General features: G+C 39.8%; 1 protein-coding gene across 1 annotated transcript in view; it reads right to left on the bottom strand.

Annotated features, from left to right (window-relative positions):
* Nucleotides 1-21,596, bottom strand: part of LOC146004282 (oxaloacetate tautomerase FAHD1, mitochondrial) — a 36,651-nt gene extending 15,055 nt beyond the window's left edge. Inside the window, exons 1-3 of the mRNA XM_083142988.1 lie at nt 21,328-21,596; nt 17,454-17,550; nt 7,292-7,435 (exon numbers count right to left, since the gene is read on the bottom strand). Of these exons, the coding sequence (XP_082999114.1) occupies nt 7,292-7,435; nt 17,454-17,550; nt 21,328-21,401 (315 nt within the window). The 5' untranslated portion in view covers nt 21,402-21,596. The remainder of the gene's footprint in view (nt 1-7,291; nt 7,436-17,453; nt 17,551-21,327) is intronic.
* Between the last annotated feature and the right edge of the window lie 939 nt (nt 21,597-22,535).

Raw genomic sequence — 22,535 nt, 5'->3', positions numbered from 1 at the left:
TTAGGAAAGGAATCAAATGGTAACATTGTACACAGAGAACACCATAACACTTCCTTGCAGTAGTTTGCAAACATTCAACTACATCTTTTATTTTTTTTTTAACTAAATTAAATCGAAATATAAAACAACCTTTCTCATCTTGTCTATTCCAATGCATAACATACAGCCAAAGTACATCTACGTTTCGTGTGTTGCACTAAGTACAGGTAAATTGTAGAGGAAGAACTGCAGCGACGGAGGAAAATGCAAATCAAACAGGGAACTATATTCAGTCGTGGAATAAGCCACAGTCTAGCGTTGGACCCGCTCGCGAAACTATCGTCGGTGGTTGCTAGTAATTCGGAAGTTTCACCACCAGATGTCTCAGACGTAAGGGTGGCGAAGTCGTTTCCTTGATCCATGGCGTTAACTTAAAGACCAACAAATAAGCCTCAACTGGCACTGTTGTTATTATTATTTTTGATTTGGAGAGAAGCAAACGAACTTTAGTGTATACAATGGGAATCAAGATAAAATATGTGATGGAATCAATATCTGGCCTTGATTGTTGGCTGATGGTAATTTAGTTTTTTCATTAATTGGCCTCCATGATACCATAGTAACTAAAACTGATATCTAATCTAATCCTGTTATGGTACATTTCATGGAATCTCCATGTATCTATCTGTATCTAACTATACAAAGCTTTTGTGTTACTACTTATAGGTTAACTGTAATGAAAAGGTGACAGGACAGTTACATAATCGACTCTTTTTAGATGCACCACAAGCACATTTGTTGCTTACCATCGTTTTGAGAGGAAAAACAAACCTGTATACAATATATGGAATATCTTATTTCTCTTGTAGTTTACAGTTCTTACAAGCATTTCAGCACAATTTTTTATGTAACGTTTCGGGAGAACACATATGCTTCCTTCATCAGACATTTATAATAAATTTGATCAATTGAAGGGAGCACGTGTTCTCCAAAAACATTACATCAAAAACTGTGTTTACACCCTCATAAGAACCACAAACTACAAGAAAAATAATTCTACAATGCAAGCAATATGTGCATACAAGAAAAATTATACGGAATATCATATAAGGAAGCCTAAAGCATATTAAACATATGATATAGAGGGTGGCAAGACAGAGATAAAACTGAAGTATAATTCAAGGTTTTCGAGCTGTATTTTTAAAAAATTCAGGCCAAAAAATAGTAATTAATTGATAGTTCTAACTTTTTTGTGTTACATTTTTACGAATACTTCCCTGAACTTCTTACAAACTACATAAATAATTTATGGTTTTGAAAAGTTGCACAAATGAATGTCACAGGAAGTTCAAGAAATCATTATTTGCATTAATTTCTATATTACAAGTGCACCTATACATTACATTTCAAAATTTAAAATTTCAGCTGTCATTGCATTATTTCTGTTCTGTAAAGTCATTGTTTCTCAAGCTACCTTAAAAAAATGGCTTGTGTTCTGTTAGCTCATGGATCTGTTTAGCAATATCTTCTGCTTCCTAGGCAAAAAATAACTAACTGTGAAAATTGTACATTACAATCTTTATGAATATATCTGTGTGTGATAGAGAGCAAGAGTGATCAACAGTGTAAGCTCATAAATAAACAAGCCATTTTTTTTCCACAAGTAAATCTTGTAGGTTGTATTATCATAAACATTTAAGTGTTTATCAAAAACATACTGATAATGTGCGAATTACTCACAATTAAATATAAACTTTAGGCTAAAAGATTAAAAATCGGCAACTTACGTGTGTGAGTATGAGATTTTTCGTACTACGTTTCGGAGGTTACACTACCTCCTTCTTCAGGTTGAAACGATGTTATTCAGACACCTGACATGGTGCCTCGTCGTGAAAGTGAAGGTTAAGGATTTAGGTTAAAAAGTTGCTTGAAGGACACTTTCTAAAAAAGAATATAAATTACACATCTAAAACCGCGCAATACTATAAAAAACAAAAGAACGTCCAAGGCTGAAGTCGGCGAACTGCCGACCAGTGCTCGGGGTAGGCGAATGCACGGTGTCAGCCCGTACCTGGGGAAAGAAAACTTCCCCTCCTCAATCCTTCCAAACTGGGGCTCGGGAGTCACCAATCCAAGGAGAAGTCGACCTCCACCTCGGCGGCTTTCCTAACCTCAGGAGTAACACGGAAGCCCATCTCGTCCCTATTCACTGCGGCTTTATCCCATTTTTTAAAGAAATTAACCCAGCCGTCTTCTAAATTCCCATCGTCCCTATTAAGTTTGTTCCAATTTTTCGCGCATATATAGGCAGCTTCATATACGTTTCTGTCCAATTTATTGTTAACCTCCCTAATAACTTCCCTTTTAGCAATCTTATGTCGGTTAACCAATATGTGTTCAGATAATCCTGTTTTGGGTATGCCCTCCTTTACGTCCTTATCATGCTCTCCCCACCTAACTTGCATACTTCTCCCGGTTTGTCCCACATATTCCTTTCCGCATTCACACACTATCCTGTACACTCCCTTCCGCTCTTCAGGGTTATTGCGCCTATCCCCCCTCCCTTTCTTATAGGACGTAAAGTGCTTTTCAATACTCCGGGGCGCTCTTACCCCACATTTTATTCCGTAACCCCTCACGGACTTTTCAATTTTCTCTGAGACCCCCTTAAAATACGGGATCCCGACAAAATATGTGTTCTTTTCACCGTTTCCTATCTCAGTTTTTTCCTCCTCTTTGTCATTTTGCGATGTTTCTTGTCTAACAATCCTTTTGGCTTTCCTAGCTACTTTTTCCAGGTCGCGGATAGTATACCCATTCTTTACCCCCACCTTCCTTATCCATTCCCCTTCTTTCTCTTTCTCTTTTTCGTCATTGCACAGTCTTTCGGCGCGAATGAAAAAGTTAAGAAAAACATTTAATTTAGTCCTATTCGAATGTTGGGATCTCTTATGGAGGTACAGCTCTCCAGCTAACGGTTTATGGAAGACCCCGGTTACGATCCGTTGTCCGGTTTTAGTAAGGCACAAGTCAAGAAAGTGGATCTTTCCGTTGGCCATATCTTCCCTAGTAAACCCAATCCTGGGGTCCTGCTTCCCCAATTGGTCGAAAATGCTGTCAAGTTTGATTTCATTCCCTATGATGAGGATGTCATCTACGTATCTCCCATAATATTTTACCTCCCCCCTCCCCCCTAAGTTTGCCATTAGGGATGAAAACTTCGAAAAAGAGGAATTCGTCATTGCGGCGGAGAAAATAGTGGGAAAATTAGACGAAAAAGAAGATAAATCCAATGTCAGGGTAAAAATTCGTGACATTATAGATGAACAAATGCACCTAAGTATAAGGGAACAAGGCCCACCCGTTACCAATCATAGGGCACCAAAGGGGAAAACGGAAAGTAAGCTTAGGGGGAGTCTTCGTAATGTGAAAAAATGGGTTAAACAAAGTGACGTGTATTTGGTTAGATCGGATAAGGAAAACAAGATGGTTATTATCGGGAAAGAGGAATACCATAGTAAGTTGGAAGATAGCTTTAGAAGTAATGACTACGAAGAAATCAAAGTTAACCCCATTAATAAAATCAAACGAGAAATCAGAAAAGGCATTGAAACCAGTTTTACCTTGGGAAGCGCGGAAAAAAAGAAATTACTTAAGGGGGTTAAGGAAGGGAATATTCCTACGGCCTTTGGGATACCTAAGACCCATAAGGAGGGGATACCCCTCAGACCCATCATCCCCATGTATGCACATCCAGGATATGGTTTAGCTAAAGAAATGATTAAGAGGATGGGAAAAATGAATATGGACACTCCGTATAGCGTCAAAAACTCTCTTATGGTCAAAGAAACTATTGAGAAACTCACCATAGGAGAACGGGACGTAATCTGTAGTTTCGACGTTATTAATCTGTACCCCAGTGTCCCCCGGGACAAAGCTGGGGATTGTTTGTATAGATGGCTGATTGACCAAAACGTTGAAATCTTGGTCGCCTGGGAGTATGTCCGGTGGTTTTTTCTCATTACGGGGTACAATTACTTCTACGTTAACGATAAAATCTTCCGACAAAAAGAAGGGTTGGCCATGGGCAATCCCATCTCTGGCCTTGTGGCCAACATCTTCATGCACTACGTCGAAAAAGCCGCTATGGAGCATGTAGGGGGGAGGGGGGAGGTAAAATATTATGGGAGATACGTAGATGACATCCTCATCATAGGGAATGAAATCAAACTTGACAGCATTTTCGACCAATTGGGGAAGCAGGACCCCAGGATTGGGTTTACTAGGGAAGATATGGCCAACGGAAAGATCCACTTTCTTGACTTGTGCCTTACTAAAACCGGACAACGGATCGTAACCGGGGTCTTCCATAAACCGTTAGCTGGAGAGCTGTACCTCCATAAGAGATCCCAACATTCGAATAGGACTAAATTAAATGTTTTTCTTAACTTTTTCATTCGCGCCGAAAGACTGTGCAATGACGAAAAAGAGAAAGAGAAAGAAGGGGAATGGATAAGGAAGGTGGGGGTAAAGAATGGGTATACTATCCGCGACCTGGAAAAAGTAGCTAGGAAAGCCAAAAGGATTGTTAGACAAGAAACATCGCAAAATGACAAAGAGGAGGAAAAAACTGAGATAGGAAACGGTGAAAAGAACACATATTTTGTCGGGATCCCGTATTTTAAGGGGGTCTCAGAGAAAATTGAAAAGTCCGTGAGGGGTTACGGAATAAAATGTGGGGTAAGAGCGCCCCGGAGTATTGAAAAGCACTTTACGTCCTATAAGAAAGGGAGGGGGGATAGGCGCAATAACCCTGAAGAGCGGAAGGGAGTGTACAGGATAGTGTGTGAATGCGGAAAGGAATATGTGGGACAAACCGGGAGAAGTATGCAAGTTAGGTGGGGAGAGCATGATAAGGACGTAAAGGAGGGCATACCCAAAACAGGATTATCTGAACACATATTGGTTAACCGACATAAGATTGCTAAAAGGGAAGTTATTAGGGAGGTTAACAATAAATTGGACAGAAACGTATATGAAGCTGCCTATATATGCGCGAAAAATTGGAACAAACTTAATAGGGACGATGGGAATTTAGAAGACGGCTGGGTTAATTTCTTTAAAAAATGGGATAAAGCCGCAGTGAATAGGGACGAGATGGGCTTCCGTGTTACTCCTGAGGTTAGGAAAGCCGCCGAGGTGGAGGTCGACTTCTCCTTGGATTGGTGACTCCCGAGCCCCAGTTTGGAAGGATTGAGGAGGGGAAGTTTTCTTTCCCCAGGTACGGGCTGACACCGTGCATTCGCCTACCCCGAGCACTGGTCGGCAGTTCGCCGACTTCAGCCTTGGACGTTCTTTTGTTTTTTATAGTATTGCGCGGTTTTAGATGTGTAATTTATATTCTTTTTTAGAAAGTGTCCTTCAAGCAACTTTTTAACCTAAATCCTTAACCTTCACTTTCACGACGAGGCACCATGTCAGGTGTCTGAATAACATCGTTTCAACCTGAAGAAGGAGGTAGTGTAACCTCCGAAACGTAGTACGAAAAATCTCATACTCTTACACGTAAGTTGCCGATTTTTAATCTTTTAGCCTAAAGTTTATAAAAAGTGTTTATCAGATTCAAGGGTGAAGCTAAATGGTTATCAATGTTCAACTGTTTTGTTATCTAGATTTTTGTTCAGCACTTGTGATTGCCTGAACAAGATGGTCTAATAAAATTCTCAGCATAAAAACTGCAATGTTATTCATTAACCCAACAAATCTGACATGTCCCCTCTCCACCCATACCCACGTGGGCATCAGGAGGGGGGGTCAAACCGGTCCTTCGACCCTTTGGAAACTGGTATCCTTCATTTCAAGTTATAAAAAAAGAAGAAAGCTTATTATTTTTATTATTAATAAAGGAACTAAAGTTCATCTAGTTAGCATTCAAACAGAAATACCAAAGTAAAAACTGTGTTAGATCATGAAAATTTGACGTAAAATACAGGTACCAGGTTATATTACCATGGTCTACCATTTAATTCAAAGAATATGCAATTCAGCAGTTTTCAGAAGTCCAAAAATTTCCCCTGATACTTTTGTGCATAAATGATAGGTACAGAATATGCATTTCAGTACAATGACTGTTATGAAATGTTAAAAAATAATGAAAAATAGTTAGTATGCTAGTTATTCATTTATCTGGTGGATTGAGTAACAATAATAATACAAATAAATAATAACAAATTAGGAATAAAATTGATTTATTTCTATCAGTTTATACTAGATACGATTGTATAATAAAAATCATTATTATTATTATTATTTCCATATTCAACTTCTATCAATAGCCTGACCCCTACAAAAATTTCTGGTGATGCCCATGCTTACCGATGTACATCAGCCCAGCTCGTTTATTGTGTAGTGTAGATTTCTTGTTCACAATGAATACGTGATTTGCAAGAATCCTATGCCTCATTTGTTTACAAATTCCAGATATTTGTAACTGCCTGACAAAACTGTTTCATTTCTCTCTATTTCTATTTTCATTTTTCTGCTCATTCATTCAAAATTTCCAGGTCATCTTGGTGAAAGGATCTTTGGGATCTACAGGCTCTTGGTGGTCCAGTCAGGGCATCTGACTGCCATACGGAATCCCAGAGTTCAATTCCTGGTTTATGTCATCTCAGATGATTTTTCAGGTAATGTTCCTGTATAAAGTGCCTTTAGCTTTTTACCCAGCCTCTGATAAATGAGTACACGAGGGGATACAGGCAGCTGGAGAATGATGGCAATCACATCACCACAACAAAAATACTGATTGATTGAATTTGAAATTTTTGGCACGTCAGCACTTAGGCTATTTTGCACTCATCACCTTACAGGGTCAAGTCTTAAAATATAACTAATATAACATAATTATAATGTCGGAGGACTAAAATATCCTTACCTGGATTAAAAGCTGAGGCTGTAAAGGGGCACTCAGCACACATAAGGACAAACACAAGACAAAACACACACAATCCTACAGAGAATTATACTGGCCATAGGTCCATATGCCAGAGCCTCGTTAGTCTGCAAAATGCAGTCCAGGGTGTACTACATGGAAGGGTCACCCCTTACACTCCAACAAAAATGCTGAGATCATGAATATGTGGAGCCCGACATTCGCACCCTACGGTACCTTCATGGCATGTTGCAATGCACAGGGGTAGCTTACCTATGGGATCTGTATCTGTGTACCGAACACTACTGCCTGTCCCTAATAGCCACAAATGCAACAAAGCACATGCTTAACAAAGATATTAATCAAAACATTAACACTTACCACTTCTTTCTGGTCTGTCATATCAAGTGCAAGACAGTATCCAGCAATATACTTCATAGCATCTGATTCTGAAATTTTCTTGCATTTCTGTCCAATTATGAGACCCAACTCAATTTCATGAGCTACTTCACTTCCAGGTGGAAGCTGAAAAAAAAGAATATGAGGTTACTTTTTACAGAGCTCTTCTATCCTTACAAGGAACATAACAACGACAACATAAAGGCAGCAAAAGAAAAAACTACCAAAAAAAAGCGAGGATTCTTCTTTGTAGCTGATCAGTGGTGATTCATTCATCTTGAGTTTCTTGAACTTTTAACCACTGTATTAAATCTTTATGCACCTACATTTCGGAGGCTGATTCTTAGTTGAAATTAATCTCCTTCAGTGCCACTTACGTGCAACCGTCAGACCCTGAATGGTTGTGGGCATGCAGTTTTCCCAGTGTGTGTGCTACACTGATCCTCGTTTGTATTCTGACTGTCCAAAGCAGGGTTGGAGATGTATCTGTAAAGATACAGATTAATTGTATTTTTTCTGGTTGATTACTAACATTATCAACGCATAACCTTTTGACAAGGTGGAGAATGGGCCACAGCAATATAATCCCCCCCCCCGGCATTTTACAGGTCTTGATGTGACCACCAGATGAAATAGTGCCCGGGCCACTGATAATAATCCTACCTGGCACCTTCACTTACAATAGATCTTTATGGCCCGCAGATGAGGTGGAGCCTTGGCCACCAAGGCAGCTGATTTTACACGCCTATTAGAGCCATCCCCAAACACATCACGTGTCCAGGGACTGAACAATGATTCATTAGATTTACACACCACCCTGAGGACGGAGGCAGAATCAGCCTGCCTTGGAAACGTAGGTACTTAAAGATGTAATACCTTGGTTAAAAATAAAAATAAACTCTGGATGAAGAAAGTGAAGAGTAAATTATAATGTAATTAAAATGTAAAAATAGTACAGTGAAATACCGTATTTGTGCATGTATAATGCACATCCTGGTTTTTGATGGGGACAAGCAAAATGTGCAGCACAAGAAATGGATTTCTTAGTTATATGTTGTAAAGCTGTTGCTATGCCAATCAAGAGCGAATGACATCCTATCTATTCAATGGGTCACCTGTTGCTATGTGGACCAAGAGGGAAATATCATCTTGTGTACAAAATGAGCCATGCCATCTTCCCCTCTTTCCCCCCACATGAAGTGATTGCTCGAATCCTGCTAGAATGACAAAGTGTTGCAAACCATTCTGTTACAAAGTGAAAAATCATGGAAAATGGCCATTTCACTTTATAGTTTTTTTTTCTTAATTATTATTACTAAAGAATTCCAACCTAGTAATTTGTGTTTGCACCTGTTGATATACACATATTATACGCAGTGACATAGTGAAAACATGAGTGATTTTGAAGGTGGATGTCTGAATTATTCCGTGCATAATACGCACCAAAGTTTTTGGTGGCAAACATTTTGAAAAAAAGTGTGCATTATACATGAGTGAATATGGTATACATGGTGTTTCCCATCTGCAAATAAACTGCTCGCCATTAAAAATGCAACACCCAGAAGGAGTAATCGGAATCGGACGAAATGTGCACAGTGTGTAGAGGAGAGGTGCAGAAGGAAATGATTAAGTGTTCAAGGCTGTCATGCATCATGTGCGCCTGCCACGCCATCTGGTAAGTGGTACCTGTAGCAGGTCAGATAGGTGCAGAAGAGCAGTGAAAGTGCATGGTCGTGAGTGTAGTGTGTTAAAATCAGTCAGCAATGCCACGTCGTCGAATACGGCAGCGATTCCAGCAGGTTTCCCAGTTCGATCACGGCCGAATTGTTGCATACCGTGAATGCAAATTATCCTACCGTGAGATCGGTGCCCATGTAGGACGGAATGCATCCACAGTGATCCGTGTATGGAACCAGTGGGTCCAGGAAGGCACTGTAGAGCGACGTAGAGGTTCACAACGTCCCCGTTGGACGACGGAACGAGAGGACAGACGTCTGATATGCATGGCCCTTACAGACAGAACGGCCACGTCAGCGAGGATTGCGCATGAAGTACGGGATGTTTTACAACGTCCAGTGTCCCCACGAACCGTGCTTCGTCGTTTGGCGAACCGGGGATTTTTTTCCTGGCGCCCACTGTTGCGGATTCCTCTGACGCTAGAGCATAGGCATTTGCATCTGAGATGGTGCCAAGACCGTCGTGCATGGATGGTGGAGTGGAATGCTGTAGTGTTCTCTGATGAATCCCGCTTCTGTATACAACATCATGATGGACATACACGCATGTGGCAGCACCGTGGCACTAGGTTTCATGATGCCTGCATCATGCATCATCACACAGGGCCTTCATTGGGTATCATGGTATGGGGTGCCATCGCCATAGGTGTTCGTTCGCGTCTCGTACACATTCAAGGGACATTGAACAGCCAACGGTACATCACACAGGTTCTCACCCCTGTTGCTGTCCCATTAATCCATGCACTGCATAATGCCACTTTTCAACAGGATAACGTGCACCCACATGTTGCAAGGAATGTCCTCGCATTTATGGAAGCTAACCATGTGCCCCTGCTTCCTTGGCCAGCACGTTCACCGGATATGTCGCCAATTGAACATGTCTGGTCCATGGTGGGTCGCCGGCTGGCACAACTCAGGTTTCTGGCACGTAATGTTGAAGACCTCTGGCACCGTGTGGAAGCTGCTTGGGACGCCATACCACAAGCAAACATCGATAGACTCATTCTGTCCATGCCTCGCCGTGTTGCAGCAGTTATTGCCGCCCGTGGAGGCTGTACACGCTACTAGCTCCTTGGGGTTATGCAACCATGTTCTACGTGTCACATGTCACACCACCGAGCTCTAACTGTAATCATTTTCTTATCTTATTATGAACTACATATTTGCCAAGTTTCGTGTTTCTATCTCATTTCCTTCTGGGTGTTGCAATTTTAATGGCGAGCAGTGTATTCATTCAAAAATTATCCCTTGTTAAAATAATTTTGTAAAACTTATTTGCCTTATGAACTTCTTCATGTCTTTGCACAATGAACATTTTTGCATTTACTTTATTTTCCTGCTACGTAAATTACGTCATAACACTGTTGATTTATTTGCCAGTCTCCAGTAAGTATAGCACGCTAAGAAGCCAAATGTTCCAAGTTCAAGCTGTGGGTGTAATATATTCGGTTTGACCAATCATCCATTTTATTACTTCATCTTTCATCCTGATCATAATTAGTTTATCAAATATTGCTGAAGCATACTTGTTTATTAACTGTTGTCAAATTGATATTTTATTTTAGTATGCTATTCATATGAGTCGTATTCGTAAAGTAAATATTGCCGCTATAGCGCTGCAGTCGTGACTGCGTGTGTTGTCGCCAGTGGGGGAGCATGACCTTTCCAACAGTGTAAGCCTATCATGATGAAGGTTATTTCCCGTTGTGCTTATTTTTGGGCTGACATGGTTAGTGATTTATCCACACACATTGACCCCCCCCCCCATTTTTTTCACAACACTTCCCTGGAATGTTTCACCAAATTAAAAATTCTGGATAAATCCCTGGGATTGGTGTTTTCTTTGCTAGGCTGTGTATCTCCTACATTTCAACTGATAATTAAGTCAGTCTTATTCCTATTGCAATGAGTAATGTAACGATAAAAAATATGCAAAGTTAGATAAAATGAATAACAATAATAATAATAATAATAATAATAATAAAGAAACGAAAACAGAAGGAAACAGAAAAGTGCAGAATACTTTTTACAACAGCATAACCAAGTATCAGCTTCGTACCCTGAATCACAAAATCGGCGCACTTTATTTTTCGTTTCTGTTACTATGCCTGCTGGAGAAGGAAGGGGTGGGCCTACCTACATCCACAAGTTTCTTCTTGCAGCAAAATCCTTGCTGGATAACGGCGTCTGCACCAAGTTCTCCACCTCACCGCACAATCACACATGTTTTATTCCATAGTGCACTTCACTATCACACAACAGCACAGGGGCGACAGTCCGCTTTCAATAGATGGAATTCGCAAAAGCAATACCTCGACAACAAGAACGGGGAAACAAAAAGAAACCAGATCCAAAATTGGTCAGCAGTGATCTTTCGGATTGTGAGGGGAATATCCCTTTCGGATATAACAAAATTCCCTACATTTAGTAAAAAAAAAAAAAAAAATACAATATTAATTATAATAGAAATGCTCACTAATTGTATGGACATATCCAGAAATATCTATCAAAGGACATGTAATTGCTTTCTTAGGATACTGTAAAAGCAAATCTAGCACCTAAAAGATCATAAACAGGCTTTTCTAATGCTGTTCGAAGAGTGTTTGAATCACGGACTACGTAATTAATAATATTTTGTTCACATTTGACATGAGATTTGTAAAATTGGTTCAATCTTAAGCTTTCATTAACATTTATTTATTTTTGTACTTTTTAGCTCAATTATTACTAGCTGAGTTCATACATAAACGGAAAGTAGAGATCTTAATATTTCTGATGCTTATGCTCTCCTGCAAGCGAAAAACAAGAATTTAGCACATCAATGCGTATCTAGTTTTCCCGTATCCCGCTCATTTTTAGGTTTCTCCATTTTTCCCCTTCCTGTTCGATTTTTGCTTCAGAATTCCCTTTTCCTGGAAAAAAAAACCTCCTTGAAGCACCGCCGGCTCAAATTTCCTTTGCAGTCAACCATTCATACCTGACAACGCTGGAGCCCCTCCTTTTGCAGGACCTGTGTCTCGCTGGCGCGTATTCAGTCAAGCCAACCCAAGCATAATGGTGCTAAATTTCGCACAAGTTTAAAAAGTCGTTTGTAAGTTGGGGATATAAATAAAACAAGAGAGCCACTTTTCGTTGTGGTTGAAGTTTCTCAAACTTTTCACGTATAACGTCGAACCCATGCCGTTGGCTCAACCATTCGAATTTATATTTATATTTTTGTTATAAATTAATATTAATAATATGAAAATCACAGAACAATTTAGTAGTATGTAGCATAATTTCGGAGTTTAAACAACACTATGGATGTCCAGAAGGGGCAAGGCAAGAAGACACTTCCTGAAAAATGAATGTCAACCATTTTCACAAATACAATTTCATTTCAGTCACATCAAATTGTTAATCATTGTAAGGGCGTTGCAGAAAAAATGTTAACTTCAAATTGAATTAGTATATTTTGAGAAGGGAAATACACCTAGTTTACCCCAACCCCTGAAAAAAAAAATACTTTGCTTAATCCTCCCTGGTGGAGAGAAATACTGCGGACGTCCATGAACAAAACTTTTTCTAAACATGAGGTTTGCAATGCTGCTGTAAGCCTGTGGCCGTAGGTTTACAAACCTAGGGTTTGGCCCCCTCTTCTCCCTATATTCCTTGCTCTTCTCCATCCATCTTCTCCTTCGCGGTCAGAAATTTGTAAGGCAACATTCAGACAGCTTACAACTTTCCGCAAGCAAAAGGCGGGAGTTCCCATGTGTCCCCTGGTGCTGAAGTGTTGCAATCTAACAAACAGGATCTCGAAGACTGGTATTGGGCCAAGTTGAACTTTTAAGTTTTTACTAATTTTGCCATATAATTACATACATTTTACTAGAACTAATAAAGTGTAAGCCCGGCTTACATGGATGTCGCTGATGTCCTTCATCCGTTAGTAAGTCACAGGCACGCGTGGGAGCAGGTCATGTTTTTTCTTCATAATTTTCTGAAGGTTTGAAATGTTCAAGAAAATCAATTGGCCCGCCGACTGTTAAGTCTGGTCTGTGATTAGTTTCCTCACATCGTCAACTGTGTGAGGTCTATGGAGAGGGTGCAATGAGTGAAGGGATGGTGAGGAAATGGGTCTGAATGTTTAAAGAAGGTTCTGAGACAGTTCACGATGAACCAAGGAGCGGTCGGCCATCTGTTGTAACCAAGGATTTGGTGCGTGCGGTCGACGTGGAAATTTGTGAAAACAGACAGACTCTTCACAATATTGTCGCTTTCAATGTAATTTCCACAAATTTCCAGAACAGTCCTCTACGAAATAGTGACAGATGGCCTGGAATATCGAAAATTGTGCTCAATGTGGGTGCCGAAGAACCTGACAGAGGAACACAAAAATAAAATGTCTGCCAGTGCACTAACGTTTTTGTCGCGATATGCAGAGGAAGGTGACAAGTTTTTGAGCCATGTTTTTACTGGTGATGAGACACGGGTGTCCCACATGACTACTGAATCAAAGCAGCAGTCCATGGAATGGAGGCATACAGCTTCGCCAGTCAAGAAGAAATTCAAGCAGTCAATTTCAACCTGCAAGATCATGTGCACTGTGTTCTAGGACAGAAAGCAGCAGTGCATGGATGGCTTTCATCACAGGCGGGAAAGTTCTATGATGATGGGATACAAAAACTATTGCCACGCTACAACACATGCTTGAACAATGGTGTAAACTACGTAGAAAAGTAGTTTAAGGTTTGTAGAATGCAATGCAAATAAAAAAAGGTACGAAACTATTTTACTTTATTTTTACACCCTTTCGGTACTTACTTTCCGAATAAACCTCGTATTACTGAAATATATTAAAAAATGCTACATTAAGTGAGGAAATTAAACATTTTTTGCACTAAATAACACAACCAAGAGTCAGTTTAAAAAATTACATCATGTTTTCGTATTTGTATTTTACAGTGCAATTCTGCAGCACGATAACAAGTGATGATTAGATGAAATTGATGAGGGACACTCGCAAAGAACATGCATGCCCAGGACAGGATTCAAAGCTGGAAACTTCGATGACGAGATTGAAAGTCCACCATTTGGCATGTTATGTTGCAGAACCAGCAGATTATTTTCATTCCTAATACTGCTTTATTGACTTTTTCTAGTGTGTCTGTGCATGTCTGACTGTCTCTGTCAAGACTTACAAAGTAGATTTTTGATGGGGAAGACAATGAACATTCACTCCATGCATCACCAGTGTGTCCCGCAGGATTCTAAAAACCTAACTTTTAAAGCAATGGGTTCATTACTACGAAATATTGTCTGTTACACAGAGGAAACTTTAAAATAAATGTTTGATGCAGTTTCGTTCATCGCCAGATCTCCAGCTGGGCACCATTCACGTCCAAACACTCTTGCAATCTTCGTTTGAATCTGAGAATTGTGTTTTGATGGTGCTCATCTGAATGTTGTAAATCACATCACATATCTTGAACTTCAGGTCGTCAAGATCTGTTGGCTTCTGTGCATACACCTGGGTCTTGACATGTCCACACAGCCAGTAATCGCAAGGTGACATTGCGGGCCAAGGTGCAGGTCCTCTGCAGCCAATCCATCTCTCCCCAAATTAACCAGTGAGAAACTCACAAATTTGAAGGGCAAAGTGTGGGGGCGCACTATCTTGCTTGAAGTGGACCTCATTAATGATGCCTAACCTCTGAAGTTCCGAGACAAGGAATATCTGTAACATGCTGAGGTATCTGGTACAGTTCACCATGCCTTCCTCGAAGAAAAATGGACCAATGAGGTGGTCCATGGAAACTGCGCACCACACATTGACTTTGGGGCTATCCCGCTTAAATGTGTGAAACTCGTGTGGATCCCTCCCCCACCCCCACCCCAATTCGGCAATTGTGTCTATTCACTTTTCCAGAAACAAGGAATGTGGCCTCATCAGAGAAAAGAATGAGAGACTGAAGGGCATCACTTTCACTTTCCTGCGTAAGATACTGTGTAACGTAGACCTTGCCACTTCCAGTTCCAAGGATCATCGTATAAGAAATTACGTTGGACTCCATTGCAAGCTCCCCTGCACTGCATCCATCACATCGGCACTAGTTCTTGGCCTCCTACTATGTGGCAAATTTGCTATGCTTCCCGTAGCCTTAAACTTTTCATACCATCTCTGCATACTTGTCTCCGTTGGAGATGTTTTTCCAAATATTGTTTGGAACCTTTTCCGCACCAAAACACAAGATTTTAACTCGGCAAGCCATAACACGCACTGAGCTTTTTCCTGCATCGACACCAACTTGGAATAAATAAGAAAAAATTAGGGCTGAGCCGATATCGGAAAGTATTGGTTGTTATTTTTGCACCGATACTAGCTGATACCATTGTCTTTGAGTCGCTAGAAGCATGGCCTAAACCAAAATTTGTTCTTTTTCAAAGGTTCATTCACCTTTCCAACTTACCTTTGGCTTTGAAAAAAAACTGAAAAATACGTATTTGTGCATTTGTTAATTGAACATGGACTCAAGTTCCGTGAATGGCAAGTACGTGAAGAATGAATCCATATGCAGATAAGACTCGCGGTCAAGTATCTTGCAAATCAAGGGTAACATGAGTTTTGGTTTGAGTTGCTGTTTTAAGTCCACTTTATGCACAGTAAGGCTAATCGGGACTGGACCTACAGTTTAAAGTGGGATCCAAACCACTTGTGCCTCTACCGGGTATCGAACCCGGGACCCCTCGATTACAAGGCAATGACGCTACCACTGCGCCATGGGGGAGGCCCTCAAGGGTAACATGAAATTATCCCCATAGGAGTTCCTTCAAAGTCTACCAGGTTTTGTTCCCACAGATGCCGTCTCGTGTAGCAATAATCCCAATAAGGTCCCAGTCTCTCTCCTTAGAGACCTTCCGCAGTCAAAACAGTCATCACCCACATGGTGGACGTGTTGCAGACATAGTACGTAGCATATTGCTGGAAATTCAAATACCTGGGCTAATCCCCTTTTCCTTTCCAACTTTAGACTCTTGTTTGTCCTGACCTGGATAACTGGGTTTCAGCAGGTGTGCTTCGACACAGGGACTCGGCAGGAAAATAATGTTCATTGAACGACAGATGATGGCAGGTACTTTCTGGAACGTGTAGTGATGGGTTTGGAGTTTCCTCCATGCCAATGGATAGAACTATGCAATTCGCCGAAAGTATATATGTCGAAAGCAAAGTCACGTCGGAATATCAGTATCACTGTACTGAAGTCAATCACCTGATATAGAAGCAAGAGACTGGTTAATTATTATTCTCTCCTTACATTTCGTTTACAAATCTTTGTCTCTTTGTTAAAGGACAAAAAAGAGACTAGATTGGTTTTACATTACAGCTTTACTGTTAGTTTTAGACGTCGTGTCCGGCTGGGACTGGTAAATCGCCAATTATTCTTGAATTCACAGATGATTTAATGTTAGTTTGGAAAGATTGATCCCTACATCTTAGAGGAGGTTGAAGAGGCATGATTTCATTTTTCAACATTGGGGATGGGGGGACGTCGACACGATAATCTCGCTCTTAGCTTCTTATCCAGTAATATTTCTCTCATATTTGAAACATCTGCTCGATTGTCACTGATCTAAAAAAGACTGTAAACTTGAGATGCATCGTTCCAACAGAGCACACACACAGATATATATATATAACAGCCTTTGTTATTTAAAATTGGAATTATGCAAGTATCGGTATCGGTTCAGCAATAGAAAAAATTAATCTACTTATGTTTTCATTCACCACTGTAATATGCAATATTGGTCAGGACTATCATTTAAGACCATCCAACATTTCCCAGAAAGGAACAAAGTTACTTGCTTATCACTGTTTCTATTATTCGAAAATTGAAACCACAGACTATATTTTTAAACCTGCATTATTTTACCTAATAAATTTCTGTTGTACAAAAAGGTTTACAAATATGAACGTCAGTGATGTTAGTACCAATTCTAACATCACCGTCAAATACAAACAATCACATTGATATTACATCCCTCAATTTTCAAGTCTTTTCAAATATTACTTTTCGGTCAGGTTGACTTATCTGACTTCATCCAGTCTTCTGATTTCTTGGGTAGGTGGTGATATTTTATATAATCTTTATTACAACTGTAATTTTGTTAGTATATGTTGGGCTTACTGTAATCAAGAGGTCTTGAGTTTGATTCCCAGTAAAGGCATGTTGATGGGTAATTTAAAGTAAGAAATGTACACACTCCATCATATACAATCTTCTTGGTGGAAGTAAAGGTTTGGATTCTAAACCCAGCCAGTGTTTCACTACAATTAGTCTTTTATTCTTTTACCACCATAATTAGCCAAAAAGAGAGAAAAAATTCAGGTATATAAACCAAATGAATTGCAATTGTAAAAGAGATTTTACCTTGATACACTGTCCCTCTTGAATATAAGAACTAGTGGCCTTCAGAAAAACAAGGGGTATGGTTGGCATAGAAACTCCTCTCTCTTCAACAAGGCTCCTGAAAAGCAAAATTACCATTAACTACTTCAAACACACACATTGTTCACTTATAAACAAAAATCCCTATTTTATTGATGGCAATGGTTCCGAACGTTTAATGATTTTTCTCAAGTTGTTAATATTATTACAAAGTGCTTTAGAATACTAGAAATGATTGTGGGAACACATTCAAAGCTTGGAGAAACTATTAATTAGATGATTAAAAGCTTCACTAAGTATTAGTTACTGGAGAAATTATGATTTAAAATGTAGCTTGTGCATTCTTGGTTTCTGATCGACTCAGACGCAAGTATTTCTGTATTTTCATGCAAGGCTTGAAGGTGGTGTTTTTTTTGACCATATATTACGTGATCAAGTGTTTAAAACTGTTAGGACATTATTTTAATGCTAAGACCACTAAGCCTGAATCACAAAACCTAACAATGAAAGGATATAGCTTATATATGTTATCGGAACTTGGGCTGTATTTGGTTTACGTTAATATTATTTTTCTCCATTTTTGACTAATTGAAGGACAATGATGATGAATAGACGAGATGGATGAAGGGAAACTACAAACATACACAGGCAAGACAAAAAAAAAAACTCAAGATGATTACACTGGCTTTAGGCTCAGGACCCAGCAATAATGCAGTTTCCATGGTGCAGTGCATGGAAGTGGAAATTAAGGGCCTTTTCATGTGCCTTACATGCTTACTATAATACGAAAGTATATTAAATAAACACTGGGTTGCTGATGATATTATATGAGTGAATATTTTGTTTCATCAAACAACTGTTACTAGACAAAACTGTTGGGATTGTTTACACTTGGAATAAAACATGTGTGAATTTCAATACAAACATGGGCTAACACATAAAAACTCTATTACTAGAGTCAAGAACTATGTATAAATAATTTTAACTTTCAGCAGACAGTCACTTCTTCTGCCTATAAACATCTCAGGTTATGAGATTTTCAAGCATGTGCTTTTCACATGTGCAGATCTGTACAAAAAAATGTAGGAGGAAAACTATGTGTTAATTGCTAAATGCAAAGAAAATTCCTATCTTGAGAGCCTCTGTTGGAAAATAAATTGTAAGTACCCTAGTCTACCAGTATGCTACATACATTTTGTCTTATATATACTGTGACGTGACTCGGGTACAACAGGGATCAGTTGCTTGAAATAAAAGAGGAGGCTTTTGAGGACAGACGAGAGGTTATATCGTCGATCGGATGATGGTCACTCACCTTCGTGGTCCCTGGACAGTCACCCTGGTTTCGTTGGTGTCTGGACTCGGGCAGTTGGCTGGCAATGGATGGTGGCTGCAGCAGTTGGCTTGGGTCGTCGCAGTCAGCCTGGTGGAGGCAAAGAGCAACTGGAAGTGATGGAGTTAGGCAGCAACCCAGTAAACCCTGATTGGTGTATGGAGAGAGCGGGAGAGGTGGCAGACGACGACTGCATTGGGTGCTCTCAACAAGGCAGGCTGGTCCCCAAGTGGCTGGCTGAATTCTCGGATGAGTTCCGATGGGCTCTTCTTCAGCTTGCAGGCTACTGAGGTCTAGCCAAAAGGCACTTTGGTCAATCCAAGTGGGAGCCTTCTGCACGGAGTGTTGCCTTGGTGAAAATCCTCTCAGTTCTCTCTCATTCGTCTCCTGAATTGAGGTTTTATCTATCTTGATTTTGTGCTGGAAGTTGCTGACATTGCCTTATGTCAATCATTACTTGCTACTTCTTCCCGATGATTGCAATCCAGCGTTGCAGCGTTATTCCGCTGAAATAGCAGAACTCGTAGCTATTTATCTTCCTGGGTTGGGTGACTGTCCGGAGGGTAATGTCTTCATTCGAGCCTGGTCCTTCATCAATACATATTGCTTATTGACATGTCCGATATCACAGCATGTAAATGCGAACATGTGATTCATGGATGAAATAAACTAATCTAATGTGCAAATTAGTTTCATTATATTCGAAACTTGTATCAGGGCTGTTGACTGACTGTACCCTTGCAAATTTTGAATACCAGCACCCTTATTTCCGCACTCATATTCTCACCACTTCTCTCATCCGAGGCCGTTTACTCACTGTACCCCTTCGAGAATTGTGTTGATTTTTTTTATCGACAGATTCAATGTTTTACGTAATATAAAATTGGTTCCAGCATGCAGAAAACACAAATAACGGAGATATTTGATCCCAAAGTATGGCCTGCATAATTAAAAACCTGAACATCTCAAAGTACTTTTCACCACTTTTTATTAGTAAAATCAGTGGAGCGAATTTACAATACCGGAAGTTTCTTCAATTGCTTTCAAATTCGGCATACTAGCTAATTTTGGCCTCGTAATCACGAATCTGAAGTTAAAATTTGGCAGTCACATCTGGAAATTGCAAAATAAGTCGAAAAAGTGGGTCTGTGAACGGAGTTAACACCCTTGATTTATGAAGAAAACAACTATTTTTTGCAATGATTAGCATTTCAAAACTATGTTTATGATGACCCTTAATTTTTTTAACTATGCTTGCCTAACCTAACCATGAATGGTTTGTGGGGCAAACATGTTTTCCACCTTTATGCAAGATGCCATTTTCAATGCTCCATGCAACGGGTCTCGCTTATTGCACAACACTTGAGCAATGGTTGTAGCAAGAACGTTGTACGGAAAGGAAGAAGTCTTCATAGATTACGAGGCCAAAATTAGTGAGTATGCCGAAATTGAAAGCAATTGGAGAAACTTCCGGTATTGTAAATTTACAAATCAGTTTGTATGCACACTAAAATACCAAAAGAATACATTGGAAGTCCAAACCTAACTATGTAAAACTATAGCTGTTGTTGTACAACTTCGTACTGGGTGATATATTCATTTTCGCGAAGTCTTCGGGCTGTTTAGCTTCACGCTAAGGTAGCAGACATACTTTACTTCACAACAACACATTTCCGTGATCTAAATGCAACTGAAAACGTTCATAAACAACGTAATCTTCATAAACCATGAACAATATTTCGGAGCGATTTTACAATACCGGGAATTTCTCCATTTTGTTTGAAATTTGGCATACTCACTAAATTAGGGCTCCTAATCACGAATCTGAAGTTAAAATTTGGTGCTCACGTGTCAAACTTGCAAAATAAGAGGGTCAGTCATCGCAACCGACAATGCACAATTGCTCATTATTTATCGCAAGATTTTCTGTTTCGAATACTTAAAGAACGAAATATATATATTCCTGATATTACTACGACCCTAAAATTTTTTAACTATGTTTCCTAACCTAACCTAGCCTAACCTAACCACGCGCCAATGGTTCGTGGGGCTAGCCATAATTCAGGAATTTCTATACGTGAGCGCCAAATTTTAAGTGCAGATTCGTGATTAGGAGACCCAAATTAGTAAGTATCCGAAATTTCAAACAAATTGGAGAAATTCCCTGTATTGTTAAATTATACCAAAAACTTACTTACCCTACGGATGCCGGAGCGCCGGCTGTCTGCTAGCACGGTTTTGTAAACGGGCAAGAAGGAGTGCGCAAGAAGGACGTAAACGGGCAAGGAGTGGGCAAGAAGGACGTAAACTAGACTCTAGCCCTCAAATATTGGAAAGAACAAACTTGTTTACATACGCAGTATGAAAATATAATTAATATCTGCTCATATAGGCCCACATCACGGACAAATAACAGCAGCCTAAACTGGCCTACCTTTTTGACCTTTGTCACTATTGACAAACACTGGGAATGTATTTATTTTTGTTATTATTACATCAAGTACACGTAGAATCAGATTTTACCTGTAATTTAACCCAATTCCAACCACTTTTTTGCCCAGTTCGGCAAATCTTAACACAGAGGAGGGTCCACTCATCTTGTAGATAAATGAATACTAAGCATACGTTATAATGTTACGCTGTACGTTATCTCTTGCAATAGATAAGGAATGGAGATGCACAAGGTCACAGATAATGTGTTAGGTATTAGAGGCTGATTTATCGCATATTGTACTTTCTTTCAGCATCGGTATTTCACTCGGTATTTTAGCATTTCTGTTGGCCTGCTCTTGATATCGTCTGCTTTCGCAGTGTTGCCACGAATTAGGGGCACAATTTTCCTTTGCAAGGGGCAAAATTTCTCTTTTCGACCAATTTCCCCCTTATCTACAGATTATGTACGTACCCATGTTAAACGAAATAACCTCATACATGCTATAGCCTCATCGCTACCGGCCAGAAGTGAAGACCCAGGTTCAAACCTTGGTCAGGTTGGGCATTTCAACTACAAATTATTATATATTTACAACAGTGGCGTAGTGCAGTTCTCTGGGGCTCCCTGCAAGTAAAATATTGGGGGCCCCTTAGTGAAAAAAAATGTCAAGAAGATGCCAGAGTGCGACGGACGCACAATAGTTAGCTAGCCCCCCCCCCCTCTCAGTTGTAAAATAAATTAACATTTACCGCAAATACTCTGCCTTCCCATTTTTTGTCATCGACTCAGGATATACATCAATGTGGTAGTTTCTCAAAACTAAATCAGGATAGTCTGAATCTCTGTTAAATAACTGGAAGACGAAATTAGAAATATTTTCTCTTACTTCAAATCAGTGGCACAGCCAAGGGCCTCCTCCATGGCGCAGTGGTAGCGTCATTGCCTTGTAATCAAGGGGTCCCGGGTTCGATACCCGGTGGAGGCACAAGTGGTTCGGATCCCACTTTAAACTGTAGGTCCAGTCCCGATTAGCCTTACTGTGCATAAAGTGGACTTAAAACACCAACTCAAAACCAAACCAGTGGCACAGCCAGGATTTTTTTTTTTTGGAGGAGGGGGGAGGCTTCACACAGCCAAATATTTTGTTCGTGATCCTTTGTATTCTTTGTTCGAAACATTTTTTAAAAATTAAGTTACATAATACATACATTAAAAAAATATTCTGTTTGGGGAAATTGTTTAAAGGGTAGAGTAGGGCGGCAAATGTGGAATACCGTTTTTGTTTTGAACTATAATT

This window comes from Lepisma saccharinum, chromosome 21 (assembly GCF_977018435.1).
Source record: "Lepisma saccharinum chromosome 21, izLepSacc3.1, whole genome shotgun sequence".
In the NCBI taxonomy this organism is placed as follows: Eukaryota; Metazoa; Arthropoda; class Insecta; order Zygentoma; family Lepismatidae; genus Lepisma; species Lepisma saccharinum.
The sequence above is the reverse complement of the archived record's forward strand: the minus strand, read 5'-3'. Positions and strand labels throughout refer to the sequence as shown.